The sequence below is a fragment of the Strix aluco genome, chromosome 3 (assembly GCF_031877795.1).
Source record: "Strix aluco isolate bStrAlu1 chromosome 3, bStrAlu1.hap1, whole genome shotgun sequence".
In the NCBI taxonomy this organism is placed as follows: Eukaryota; Metazoa; Chordata; class Aves; order Strigiformes; family Strigidae; genus Strix; species Strix aluco.
In genome coordinates this window covers 108,394,919-108,409,892 of record NC_133933.1, presented here as the reverse complement: position 1 = coordinate 108,409,892, position 14,974 = coordinate 108,394,919, and the positions used below count along the sequence as shown (strand labels likewise).

At 36.6% G+C, this 14,974-nt stretch overlaps 1 protein-coding gene across 1 annotated transcript in view; it reads right to left on the bottom strand.

Moving 5' to 3' along the window:
* The window catches only part of CSMD1 (CUB and Sushi multiple domains 1), a 1,278,503-nt gene that overhangs the window by 365,637 nt on the left and 897,892 nt on the right, over positions 1–14,974 (bottom strand). Inside the window, exon 12 of the mRNA XM_074819927.1 lies at positions 7,423–7,535. Within this exon, the coding sequence (XP_074676028.1) occupies positions 7,423–7,535 (113 nt within the window). The remainder of the gene's footprint in view (positions 1–7,422; positions 7,536–14,974) is intronic.

Below are 14,974 nucleotides of genomic sequence, written 5' to 3'. Positions count from 1 at the left end.
AATTTCTCTATGTCTATAGCAGAAATCAACATCCATTTTAGCAACATTAACTACGTACATTTTGTTTTCCTTCTCTTTACTTAATGAAGATATGTGGAGTGACACCTGGTCATGCTGGCTTCAGTAAGGAAAATTGTCATAGATTATAAGGGAAAGACGATTTCAATATAGATCCATTGATATACTTCTTGTGGTATTGCAATTGTGGTATTGCAATATACCTCTTTCTTCAAGGACAGAACAATTTAAATTTCTGGCCTTTTCACAGAAACTGTAGATGCTTTCAGAGAATTATTTCAGAAATGTATTAACCCATTCTGTTAAGATGTCTGGGGATATATAACAGAGAATGAAGGATTTTCACATACAGTCTATAGAATATCTTTTTAAGAAAAGCAACCTCAGGCACAGATTATTTCTTCAGCATGTTTCTATGCAAACACACATAGCATGGGAAATAAATAAGAGAAGCTAGAGACACACGCATGCCTGTAGGGCTGTGATCTTATTGGCATCACGGAGACATGGTGGGATTTCTCCTATGACTAGAGTGCTGGAATGAAAAGATAGAGGCTCTTTAGGAAGGACATGAAGGGGAGACGAGGTGGCGGTGTTGTACTCTATGTCAACGGCCAGATGGAGCGCATCGAGCTCTGCCTGGGAGTGGATGAGGAGCTGATCGAGAGCTTAGAGGTCAGCATTAAAGAGAGGGCAGGGACAGGTGTCATTATAGTGGCAATCTGCTACTTGCCACCACCCAGGAACTCCAAGCAGATGATGCTCTCTATAGACAGGTAGGAGCAGCCTCACATTAACAATCCCTGGTCCTCATGGGGGACTTCAGCCACCCCAATATCTGTAGGAGGGACAACACAGCAGGGCATAAGCAAACCAGGAGACTCCTGGAATGCATTGATGGTAACTTCCTTCTCCAAGTGATAGAGGAGAAAAGGAAAGCTGCTATTCTGGACTTTGTTTTCACTAACAAGGAGAGACTGGAGGCAAGTGTGAAGCTCAAGGACAGCCTTGAAAAGAAGGAGTTCAAGACCATTAAGGCAGAAAAAGAGGCAACACAGCAAGCTCGCTACCCTGGAGTTCAGGAGAGCAGACTTTGGCCTCTACAGGGATCTGCTCAGTAGTGTAGCATGGAATAAAGCCCTGGAGGGAAGAGGGGCCCAAGAAAGCTGGTTAATATTCAAGGATCACCTCCTCCAAGCTCAGGAACGATGCATCCCGACAAAGAGGAAGTCAGGTAAAAATGCCAGGAGGCCTGCATGGATGAACAAGGAGCTCCTCAACAAGCTCAGACACAAAAAGGGAGACTACAGAGGGTGGGGGAAAGCACAGAGAAACTGTCCGTGTACCCAGGGATCAGGTTAGGAAGGCCAAAGCCCTGATAGAATTAAATCTGACCAGGGATGTCGACGACAACAAAAAAAGTTTCTATAGGTACGTTGATGATAAAAGGAAGACTAGTGAAAATGTGGGACCTCTCCAGAAGGAAATGGGAGACCTGGTTACCCGGGATATAGAGAAGGTTGAGGTACTCAATGACCTTTTTGCCTCGGTCTTCACCAGCAAGTGCTCCGGCCACACCGCCCAAGACACAGAGGCAAAGACAGGGACTGGGAGCACGAATTGTAGGAGAAGACAGGCTCAAGACCTTCTAAGCAATGAGAAGGTGCACAAGTCCATAGGACCTAACCAGATGCATCTGTGGGTCCTGAGGAAACTGGCAGATGAAGTGCCTAAGACACTATCTATCATATTTGAGAAGTCGTGGCAGTCCGGTGAAGATCTCACTGCCTGGAAAAGGGGAAATGCAACCCCATTTTTAAAAAGGGAAAAAAAGAAGACCCAGGCAACTACAGGCCAGTCAGTCTCACCTCTGTGCCCAGCAAGATCATGGAGAGAGGATCCTTCTTGAAACTATGCTAGGGCACATGCAAAATAAGGAACCATCATGGCTTCACTAAGGGCAAATTGGGTCTGACAAATTTGGTGCCCTTCTACGATGGGGTTACAGTGTTGGTGAATAAGGGAAGAGCAACTGATGTCATCTACCTCAACTTGTGCAAAGCATTTGACACTGTCCCACACGACACCCTTGTCTCTAAATTAGAGAGACATGGAGTTGACAGATGGACCACTCAGTGGATAAGGAACTGGCTCGATGGTCGCACTCAAAGAGCTGCGTTCAACAGCTCTATATCCAAGGGGAGAGCAGTGACAAGTGGCGTTCTGCAGGGGTCAGTATTGGGACCGGTGCTGTTTAACACCTTTGTGAAGACATGAACAGTAGGACTGGGTGCACCCTCACCAAGTTTGCCAATGACACCAAGCCGCCAAGCCGTGTGGTGTGGTCAACACACTTGGAGGGAAGGAATGTCATCCAGAGGGACCGTGACAGGCTTGAGAGCTGGGCCCGTGTAAACCTCATGAAGTTCAACAAGGCCAAGTGTAAGGTCCTGCACAGGGGTCAAGACAATGCCAAGCATAGATGCAGGCTGTGATATGAGTGGATTGAGAGCAGCCCTGAGGAGGACAACTTGGGTGTATTGGTGCATGGAAAACTGACTATGAGCCAGGAATGTGCACTCACAGCCCGGAACACCAACTGTATCCTGGGCTGCATCAAGAGAAGTGTGGCCAGCAGGTCGAGGGAGGTGATTCTCTTCCCCTAGTCTGCTCTCATGATACCCCACCTGGAGTACTGTGTTGCTGGAGCAGCTCCCTGATGAGGACAGGCTGAGAGTTGGGGTTTTACAGTCTAGAGAAGAGAACGTTCCAGGGAGACTTTATAGCAGGCAGGTTGTAACTAGATGATCTTTGAGGTCCCTTTCAACCCAAACCATTCTATGATTCTATGATTTTGAATTTTTTAACATGGGTTAATAGTTTTCTGGTTTAGTAATAATAATATGTTTCTAATGTGATTTAGAAAGTTTAACAACAGAGTTAATGTTGCCTGTAGCACCTTGCATTTTACTTATTGATAATATAGGTAATGTTTAAATTATTGCTGTCTTTATAATACATGACCACTGATGATGACTTATAGAAAAAATATCAACGCAACTATTGTATTTTCTAACACAGTAGCTGTTTATCAGCTTAGTCAAGTTTACAAGCTTGTCTCAACATTAGTTTTACCATCTGTGTTTCCTTAGCCAACTTTTTTTTTTTTTTTTTTTTTTAAGTGATACAGGTACAGTTTTATTCCTCTGTATTCAAAACTATTAATAGTAAATATTTCTTGAGGACCTATGTCTGAAATCTTTCTTGTGGGTCCAACTATTGGAGAGTTGCATGTACAGTCTATGAAGCCTGACTAATTAGGCAGATTACAGAACTTTTCTTAAAGTAAATATCAACTGTATTAAAAATCAAGAAATCTGAGTAATAAGAATATAGACAGCACTACATATTTCTGACATTAAGACATTTCTGAAGGTGAGTCAAAGAAGAGGTGTAAGAATATGGAAATAATTGTTTCTTCCTTAATCATTAGGCAAACTGTAAAGTGGATTAGATTTACTACTCATGTACAAAATCTGCAATACATATCAATTCATTTACAGGCATTATTTCATGCCATTTTTAAGTGGACATACTGATGTAGGATAGGTGAATTGCATCATCAAAATGTTTCTCTATTTCATAATCAAAGTGAGACAAGCTCAGCTAAAGTAACAATTTTCTATAAACTGTAGTCTAAGACACTTTGTAAATATTAATATAAAAATTGATTGTACTGTAATAAATACAAAGTCAAGATTCAGTCGGTCAATTGTAAAACATTGCCCAAGAGGGTGAGGAGTCATGTTCTAATCCTGAGCAAAACTCAGACTTTTTGGTAAAAAAGATTCAAAGAAGGATGCTCTTTACTTTGTCTCTATAGACCATGTACATGCCATCAAAGCCTGCAGTTTACTTTCTTTTTAGCTAACTGCAATCACAAAGACAGTGTCTTTGAGGTCACACGTTGTAATACATTAACTTTCTCATTCTTAAAATAAGATTCCATTTTTGGACAGGTTCTTTCACTGTTAAACAAACGGGAAGCAGAATCATCAAGGTATCTTGTGACAGGATTGAGGTTTAAGATTTTACACTGGGCCTAAGCAGGAGATACACTGAGAGTGCAGAAGTATAAAAGTTTTGTCAACAGTAAAAGAAGATGAGAAACTTCTGATAAAACTAATTAGAGTATTGAGGTAAAACAGAGAAAAGAGTTATTATTCACCTTTATATTAAGACATTTACTACACTTCTGAGATTGTAAACATTTCACATTTTACAATTCTGAAATTAATTTCCAAAACTACAAAAACACAGATGACTCACAATTGGTTGTAAAACAAGACTGAAAGTGAGAATTCAGCCATCAAATGATAACAATCTACTTCACAACAGAGATGCCACTACTACTGCAAAAATCACAGTGCATATTTCAGGTATTTTCAGAAAGTCCCCAGAAGTAAGAGATTGAACTCCATAAATGAAATAAGGTATCTCTTATAAATTAGACAAGTACAGAAATACACAGATGCCTTTAGATTAGAAATACCAGAAAGAGAAATGATAGTAGAAAAATAACTCAGCAGACAGATTTAAATTTTTGAATTTATTCATAGAGGTTCAATGAGACAAAGATCATAACTTTGGATTGAGGTAAAAATGCCAAGTGTCACATACATAACTTGTGCCAATACTCTCCACTATGTACTTCCTATTTCTACTTTATGTAATTCACAAATGGATTCTATAAATAAAACATATTTTCTTAATAAACATGTCCCTAGAAATGGCACAAGTAAAAAAGATGAAACCATGAAAGAAGGGACAAGAAGGGGTGGGATTAACTTAAATAAAGAATACATCATTGCCCTCAGGCAACACAACATACTTGAGCTGTGTAACTGTACAGGCTGAATGTGTTGCACAATGTCTTCAGATACCTTAATGTCTTAGCCATAGTAATGCTACAGTCCTCCATCTGCTTTTTAACTCACAGCTCTGTACCATCTCACTTAAGCAATTGTAATAGTGTTTCAAGACCCTCTGTGATGGTACTTTTTCCTTGTTGTTGTCATATTGTTATTCTCATGGCCATGGACCTGCAAATACCAGTAGTGTTGCTATGGAGGATTCTCATGGGAAGCAATTGCCACTGTCATGAGAATCACCCCTTCTTTCTTCCACTTTCCTTACTTATTGTTTTGAAGATTTCAGTTCACATTAAAGAAAACCAAAACAAGGTGCATAAAAAAGCAGATAATAGTAATTTAAATATTCAATAAATATTATCCAACAATATATGCACACAGAAATGTAACAACCTATGAATGTACACCACTTGACCTAATTGGCATACTCTAATCAGTACCATGAATAGGAATAACCCATGGTTAGTTTGAGTGAGTCCCAAAGAAAAGTATATAGTACTCGGGAAAAATCATGGTGAAAATATAATCCTAATTACGGTCATCATCACCACCTGCTTCAATGGAGAGCCCACCTGTAGAAGTATACTGGTGTGGAGAACCAACACTGGGTTTCCTGGCTGACCACTGGGCAGTATTTTCCATTCTTGTTCCTTTCATCATTACAGATCACAATATGCCATCAGCCACAGATACCACTTATAAAAACCTGTGCAGGCAAGTCTGACAATGTCCTCATTGAAATAAATGTACAGTTTACTAAACTTGAAGCTAACACCTTCATAACTCTTTACTCTTTATTTTGCCTGTTTTGGCATTGAAACAGTAAAGTAACTACAGGTGAAACAAAACACTTAGGCTGCTTCAGTTTATGGAAAATGTTTAGGCAGAAGTCCCACTATGAAGTTATTTTCAGTTACTGAACAGTGAACAGTCCTCTCTCAATGTTTTGCAGCATCTTTTGTATGAAAGCTATTTTGACAAAATTACTGTCAAATCTTTTTCACCATATGTGCCCATAAGAAACTACTGAAAATAGTATTAACTGCTTTTGTCCTTATCCTTAAGGTAAACTAATTATCATGGAAATTAACCAAAAGTGATACCATATGTTAATAAGCAAGAGTTCTTTCTACCTGCAGGTCTATGAAACCTATTAAAATGGAAAATATTAATACGTGCATATATACTAAAAGAGAGCAGGTATTTTTTACTAGAATGAATCAACTTCAGAAAGTATCAAATTGAAGTTCACAGTCAAGAAAAATTAAAGATGCTCACATTGTCAAGGTTCTCATTTCTTTGAGACAGAAGCAAGACAAATGAGGCTAGGGTAATTTAGATCACTTTTTTGGGGTTAAACTTCCACAGAATCACAGAATCACAGAATTGTTTAGGTTGGAAAAGTCCTTGAAGATCATCCAGTCCAACCATCAACCCAACATTAACATCTCCCAACTACACCATATCCCTAAGCACTATCTCAACCCGACTCTTAAACACCTCCGTGGATGAGGACTCCACCACTGCCCTGGGCAGCCCATTCCAACACCTAACAACCTGTTCTGTAAAGAAATGCTTCCTAATATCTAGTCTAAACCTTCCTTGGCGCAACTTGAGGCCATTACCTCTTGTCCTATCGCTTGTTACTTGGTTAAAGAGACTCATCCCCAGCTCTCTGCAACCTCCTTTCAGGTAGTTGTAGAGGGCGATGAGGTCTCCCCTCAGCCTCCTCTTCTCCAGACTAAACAACCCCAGTTCCCTCAGCCGCTCCTCGTACGACATGTGCTCCAGACCCTTCACCAGCTTTCTTGCCCTTCTCTGGACACGCTCGAGTAATTCAATGTCCTTTTTGTAGTGAGGGGCCCAAAACTGAACACAGTAATCGAGGTGCGGCCTCACCAGTGCCGAGTACAGGGGTAAGATCACTTCCCTGTCCCTGCTGGCCACGCTATTTCTGATACAAGCCAGGATGCCATTGGCCTTCTTGGCCACCTGGGCACACTGCTGGCTTATACATCTTGATTTCCACAATCATATACAATATATATGTTCTGTTGGTTTTGTTTCATACTAATTTTGACTTAGGTCTGTGAACATTCTTGGTGAGGCATGAAAACAAGTTTTGCAACTACCTCAGCAAAGTCAGAACTAACTGTAATTTTCAAACAATATCAAATATAAGGAATTACACAGGTTAGCAGAATGTAACATTTAAAATTTTTCAAATATGATAGAAATTTCTAGTTTGTATTGACCTTCAAGAAGAAAGCATTAGAACAATAACTTTCATTTTTATTATTTTATTTTTAGTTATTTTGTGGGTATTTGCAAATCCATATCTCCATTAACCATTAAATAACAATAGAGGCAGTATCAAAACTCTAAATTTTTGGAAGGACTAAATGCCTATCTGAAATAAATTTGTTGGGATGTAATAAAGGAAGTTACAACATGAGTTTAAATCAGTTCATACCTTGATAAACAGCTTTGAATCCTGGTGAGCCAATGCTGTCATCAGATTGTAAATGAAGCCACATCTGGTTGCTCATGCTCACAATAAGATCAGGAACACTAGATCCAGTGAGTCTGTATGTAGGATAAATTGCAAAGTCATTTGCAGAGACATAAATTATTACTACTACTACCACCACCACCAATAATAATAATAATAAAAACCACAGCCTTTAAAACTATTAATATAATATTTAGGCCTACTTAAAATATATTACCCTAGTGTCCTGATCAGCTAGTTTTTGATAAACTTCAGTATTCTATATGGATTAGAACAATGTGAAGTCTTAGAAAAAATACATTTTGAACGACTGCATTCAAGTTAACAATGATTAAACACTTTTAATAAAGCTGTTCCTACAAAAAGCTTTCATTAAGTAATTAAGCTATTAGACACGTGAGGGACTGTATGAATTAAAAAGTTTAGATTAGTATTGCTTTTTTTGCCATGCTTTCGAAAGTGAAAGAAGTTGGTTTACCTGCATTACAGAATATGTGTCCAGAAGAACTTACTCGAACCTCATCTACTCCATTCAAATAACTCACAATGATCTCTTAAATTTAAGGGGAAACTGCTCTTTCTCATACAGTAATGTGTGAAAACTATGTACAGATATGTACATTTCAGTACAACACATATAAAGCAAGCTGGTGAATCCCACCATAAAACCTTAGAGCTTCTCAGTCATATCCTCTGTATCATGCTGGTATCTTAAAGCAAAAAGAGGTGTGTCAAAAAGTGATTAAGAAAAAATATATCTTTGTAGATTACTTCTTAATCGTGAAAAATGACTACTGAATGACCAGGTTCCAGTACTGTATCTGACCAAGTGTTCAGATCTTGGTGATAGCTATATAGTCTTTCAAAAGGTAGTAAGAAAAGTTGCACATAAAAAGTGGCTGCAGAAAATCTCTATGTAAGCTATCAGATCTATGTAAGCTATCAGGTACGAAAACAATAAACATCACTAGAACAGGACATCTGCCTTGAACTCCGCATAGAGCTCCACATATCAGAAGCTGTGGGGATGGAAGCTACAGGCACTGCAGTGACTGTAGTTGATGTAAGGAAATAGTCATGACTTTGTCTGTTTGTGTAGACTATTTTGCTCAAATGGGTCACATAACAGATTCTCCGTCTTTCTTCCAGCTCTCAGCCTTGATTATGATAAACACATATGTGTGAGATAATTAAAACAAGTACCATGCCAAACTGAGACAAGGTGTCCCAGAAGCAGAATTTCTCAAGGAAATATATATACATAAAGTATATAAAAATATATAAAGAAAACAGAAACCAGTATTTGGATTCTCCCACAAACATTATTTAAATGTAATCAACTAGATGTCAATACTATTGCAACTTAAATGCGAAGAGATAACAAAAGGAGCAGCTGAGCAGAAACAAGGTGAGAACTGAGGAATCGTAAGGCAAGCTATGGGAATCCTCTCTGTCTTGCATCTAAAATCTCAACCATCAAGGTTATGAACATCAAGCTGTACATCCCATATCTAAAATATTTTGGTTTCTTACTCTGATATATCAAAAATAAAATAAAATAAAAAATAAATTCCCATCTGAGTGAAATGGTCTAGGGTCTTACAAATTACTACTGCCTGTACACCTAGAACTGCTGCTGTAATGGGTGAGTGTGCTCTCATTTGGTCTAGAAGAGTTTTGGTTATGACCTGGTATTAAGTAGTTGCCAGTATTATGATACTACAGGTGCAGAAATGGAGGTGGAAAAAATCAAACCTATTATAGCTCAGCATAAGTAAACACACAAACAGAGCTTAGCTTAGATAAGTAAGGAAGTTGATATGACACAGTGATATGTAGCTAATTCGTTCGGTTTGACCTGTGTTAATAGTAAGAATGAAAATAAAGCAGCTGCTTAGTCTGAAAATTTGCGTTGCTTGCCAAACTAATTAGGAACTGTACATGTTCCAAAAGATGTGAGGTTATAGCCAGAATAATTAATATACTCTTGCTCATAAAATAGTAATTGTTGATAAAGTGTGACCTTCATTTAAATGAATAATATAGGTAGCCTATAAAATGAAGACACCTCACCAGATAGTGAGCTACATAAAGAAAAGTAGTTTAGGAGATGCCTGCAGTATACAGAAAGAAAAGGTGAAGAGTATATATGCATTTTGGGGATCACCTTCTGAGACCACAGCAATAACCATTAATTACTGACCTATCTTTCCAGTTAAAACACTTAACCAAAATACCAGACCACAACTGTTAAGTCAAGCTCTGTATTCTGCATTTTCTATAAACAAAATTTGAGGGTTTTTAGCAATGAAGAAAAATTCACTGATGTCTCTTGACAGTAGTGGAGATCTATTGGAAGACATTGAAATACGTGGTTTTCCTGGAAGAATTTCTCAATGGCTATTCAGATGTGTAAACCTACTGCCTAATCAAGTAACAAGTGTTTAAATGGCTCTGTTTATACACAGTAATCTGATTAATGTATGAGACCTACACTGATAATTTCTGAACACAGATAAGATGATCTCTAAAATTCTAAGCCTTTATGAGTAGTATGGTATACTTCTACTGTGTATAAATGTCTGTGTAGCATGCAAATGAAATAAAAATATTTTTTTTTAAAAAGCAAATAAAACCCCACAACAAAACAGAACAAAGTGTAATCACATCACACAGCCAGAGATTTTTCATCATAAAAATAATCCAATAGATGTGTTTGGGTTTTTTAACTTGTTTCCCAGTGAAAAGATAACTATACATTCATACCACCCATTCATCTGACCCTTAGTTGTCTCCCTAATATAACTTGAATTGACTAATTAATATTAACCAAATTTGTCAGAGGAAGGAGACAATAAAGATATCTAAATTCTCACAGGGTTAATGAAAATTACCAACTTGATAACAGAGAGACTCAAGTTAAGGAAGTTATCCTTCAGCTTAATGTCATCTTCCTTCAAAATGCCAATGGCCTATCCATAGATGGTAGACATGGAACAGCCAAAACATGCCATTGCTTGCTCAGGTTCATGTCTAGGGGATATAGGAAAGAGCCAAGAATGTGGGAAGGGAAAGGGAAAGCGAGAAAACAAAACCCAAAGGAAAACAAAAGGGAAGCAAAAAAAGCAGAAATCAGTAAAGAGCAGAATAGGTTTTGTTGTTGTTGGGTTTGGTTTTGGTTTGGTTTTTGGTTTTTTTTTTTTTTTATTAGGGGTTCCCTGAGAATACCCCTGTATATAGAACTAAATCCTCCAACTAGGAGGATGACAGATAGGGTAGGTCAGATGTTTAGGGAATGCAGGTCTGTCTGACAACTCATATTGTTGCTGTCTCTGACTTTGTCCCAGTCTGTAACCATCTTAGGACCAGACTGTTTGCAAGTTCAGAAACAGACTTGGAAACCAGCCATTCAGACAGATTGTCTGGTGCTAAACTCATTTCATATGGAGATGCACAATCCTAGGTTATCTCTATATGAAAGAAGTTTAAAAAATTGAGTCAATTGATGCAACTGATGAAGTAATGGAAGCCAAACTGAAGCCAAGATTCTCAGCACTCTGAACAGATTCATAGGTCAGAAAAGACAACTGTGAGAGAAAGAAATTTTTTGCACCAGTTTGCAGTCTGATCTTAGTTATCCAAATGAAACCAGAGATAGGCTTTTAAGAATGGTGTCCAGGACCAGAAATGTTTTTTGCTTCTATATAATTTAGGATACATAAGCAGCACAAAATGGCCTCAATAAATATTTGAATTCAAAATGTTGATGGCGCAAGGATGGCACCAAAATAAGAGTATATGTAAGCAACATGGTCATAAAAATAATTAAAAATTTTAAAAATTTAGAAAAAATATAGAAAGTATGGGATTAAAGATATATATGTTCAATTCCTAAAATATTTTATTTCTGTTTTACACAAACAAGAATGAAAACATCTGTTAATTGTGATGAATTGAGAATGAGAAGCCTGACTTGTATATTCTTTTTCTTGTTCTTTTAATATGCAGAATATTTTAAATAAATGTGTTTTGGAGGCATCAGATCAATAAAGTAAGCTGAATGAGTACAGCATTCAGAAGTCAATAAATCTTTGTGACATTAAATTACTGTATAAAGCAAAAATTTATTTTAAAATTCAATCATAAACACTTCTTGAGTTTTCATACATGAACATATTTTCCTTCTTTGAGATAAATCCCTTTTCATTGTTTATCCAGGTTTTCTTCTCCTTTTAAAGAAACATTTTTACATGTTCTGTTCTTCAAAGATGACAAGTCTCTATGCTATTTGTGTGCTTCATTGCAACCACATCACAAACTGGAGCTCTAAAGGTTTGACTGTTACAGCTGTGATAAGATGTGTCACTAAAAATCCCTAATTTTACTTGGGTTTGTATTTTTATTTTAATATCACTAATGTCAACTACCTAGCTAATGATCGGAAAAAGACTCTAACACAATATTAAAAATCATACAAACAAACAAAAAAACCAAAACCTACTTTTCTAAATTTTACAACTTCTAAAAAATTTAGAAGGAATCATTTTTTAAGTAATGTGAAATAAAAAAAGTTACTAGGAAGTCAGATTCTATAATATTTGAGATATATAAGAAGGTGGTCTGGATCTTTTACCAGTTATGGAAGGATAGGTTGATTTCCAAGTCCCCAGTAAATTTCCAAACTGTGTGTGAATAGAAGAAAAGTATACGGGTTTACCAAAAAAGCATTTCTGTCATGGACAGTTGTTTGTGCACTGAAATAGCTGACATAAGCGGCTGGGTTTGAACAACTAATCTGTGATTTCTTCTTTGTATCAGGGAAAAAAAAACCCCAAGTTTTCTATACAAGAAAAGTTAAAAGATTCATGTTTAAAGGGAAAAATTTCTAAAAAGGAAATTAAGTTTTAATGTAACTGGTGCAAAAATATAAATCATAGCATTTGAAAGCAAAGCAGACTTTCCAAAGCAAAATGTTAGTTTAATTTACAAGAATTTAAGAATTAACAAAATAGGACATTGCAGGAAACATTCTGACTGATAATCTTCACCTCACACATGATTATTGCTAGTGAATTATTTTGTAAGGCTAGTCACTAGCTTCTAGCCAAACTCTGTTAAATATGAGAAATAACTGCAGTCAAAACTCTATAGCCTAAACATATTTAGATTAATTTTCAGTAAGTTGCATTGCTGTATTTCCAGAGCTAACCATCTCAGCACATATATCCCATAAAATAACATTGCTAAATTTTCAACAAGTAAGGCTTACAGATGAAAGAATTATTACAAATCATAAAATGGATGGGCATATCCCCCTTTACTTAATTAAGCTGTTGATGATAAGATTTTCTAAAATGCTTACTATAAATACTAAAATAGGACTGCTTTAATAAACTAAAACCCAACATATCCCTACTAAAAATTCCAACTACACTGTCATAGAAATGCATTAAAATGATTTGAAATCAATTGCTCTTCATCAAAGTATATTGTTTTTTGGAGCATCTCAGTGCTATTTTACATGAACTTAAAAGACTTTTTTGAATTATTTTTCCAATTTATCCAAAAATTAAATTTGAGCTCGATAGTCTATACTTTTTTTTTTTAAATTCCTTTTTAAACATCAATATCTAAACATCAGTATATAAACATCAGAGCTTTAGCACCTGAGAGCTGGAACATTTTGCATGAGGCTGAAGCTTGTGTGTTCAGACATAAGAATTTTATATGGAGGGGAAATGTTCAAATCACTTAGAAATTAGGTTTGGATTTAGAAATTTATTTATGTTTGCATATTTAGTTCAAATTAACTTGTAAAAGCTATGAAGTTTTAGAATCAAATGCGTGAGTTTCTACAGTGATATTTTGTAGAATTTCTGCAGAAATGCTGGTATTTAAGCTGCCAACAGAAACTTGATCAGCATAAGAAAAGCTATATTATTTTTTAAGGGATCCTGAGAAATAATGAATTAAATCTAGCCAGAAAAGTCTTTGGTGTAAGCTTCTTCATTCCCCTGAGAAAAATAAAAAAAGGCAAGGTGCTACTCAAATCTCATTAAATACAACAGAAGTTATTAAAACCAACTAATAGAAAATTTTGGTAAGAAAATCACTTTGACATTTAGTTATGAGCTTTCTCATGATAATGTAGTCTACAAGTGGACTTAGTGTTTTATGAGGAAAGTTACTTTGCATCCACAGAAGACCTTTCTCAAAAGCAAGTGAAATGGTGCATATCTGTGATGCAGTTTAAATATAATGTATTTCATAATGCATGATACAATCCAGTGTTTACTAAATGCAAAAACAGTGTCACAATAGAAATTCAGATTCATTACTAATTATTGTGACATTGTAGTTTCATACTGGGATGTTCCTGTATTTCCACTGTATTAAATTATTAATCTTTTACTTTCTGAAGTGATTTTCAGCGTAATGGTAAAGTGCAAAGTATTGCAACCCAAAAGGCAGATAAATTTAATTGGATAGAGCTGGTTTTCATCAAAGATACAATTCACAGTAAAGATGGAATGGCCAACACCGTACTGTAATTCTAAGTGATAGTCTGTAGAGTAATAAGGATAAAACAGTCATTATCTTAGTCAAAAAAAATACTGAGGGAAAAGCTAGAAGAAGTACTCTATATCTCTAGTGAGAACACTGTACCAGTACCAGAAATGCCAATGACAAGATTCTGAAGAGCATGTCTGCTACAGAGATATTAAAAATGTTATTAAAATGGAGAACAGTTATAGGATCTGATGTGATTATGGGGGCCTGCCTTCTTAAGATACCATAAATAGCAATTAATATGAGATGAGTATTTTAATTTTTTTCTACTCTTTTTTTGACAGTAATGGAAACTAAATGTGGCATATGTAGTCACAGGTTAAATCCCTTCAAATGAAAAGATAAAAAAAATAAATTTGACAATTACTTGATAAGTAATTTAAAAAAGGCAAATTTTGGTATGTGAAGTACTCACAGTGTAATAACCAGAATGAACAATTTGGGGTACCAAATTTACTAAATTCAAAAAACTGACTCTGAAGGAATTTTGGGATCCCTGTAAGCCAAAATATATCCCAATACAAAAAGGAAAAGCTTCAAACAGCTTTGTCAGTCACAGGCAGTTAAATTAACATCCCCAGACAGATTGTTATAATATTTATGCTATGCTGGACCTTGTTCTCACTAACAAGGAGGGACTGGAGGCGAGTGTGAAGCTCAAGGACAGGCTTGAAAAGAAGGAGTTCAAGACCATTAAGGCAGAAAAAGAGGCAACACAGCAAGCTCGCTACCCTGGAGTTCAGGAGAGCAGACTTTGGCCTCTACAGGGATCTGCTCAGTAGTGTAGCATGGAATAAAGCCCTGGAGGGAAGAGGGGCCCAAGAAAGCTGGTTAATATTCAAGGATCACCTCCTCCAAGCTCAGGAACGATGCATCCCAACAAAGAGGAAGTCAGGTAAAAATGCCAGGAGGCCTGCATGGATGAACAAGGAGCTCCTCAACA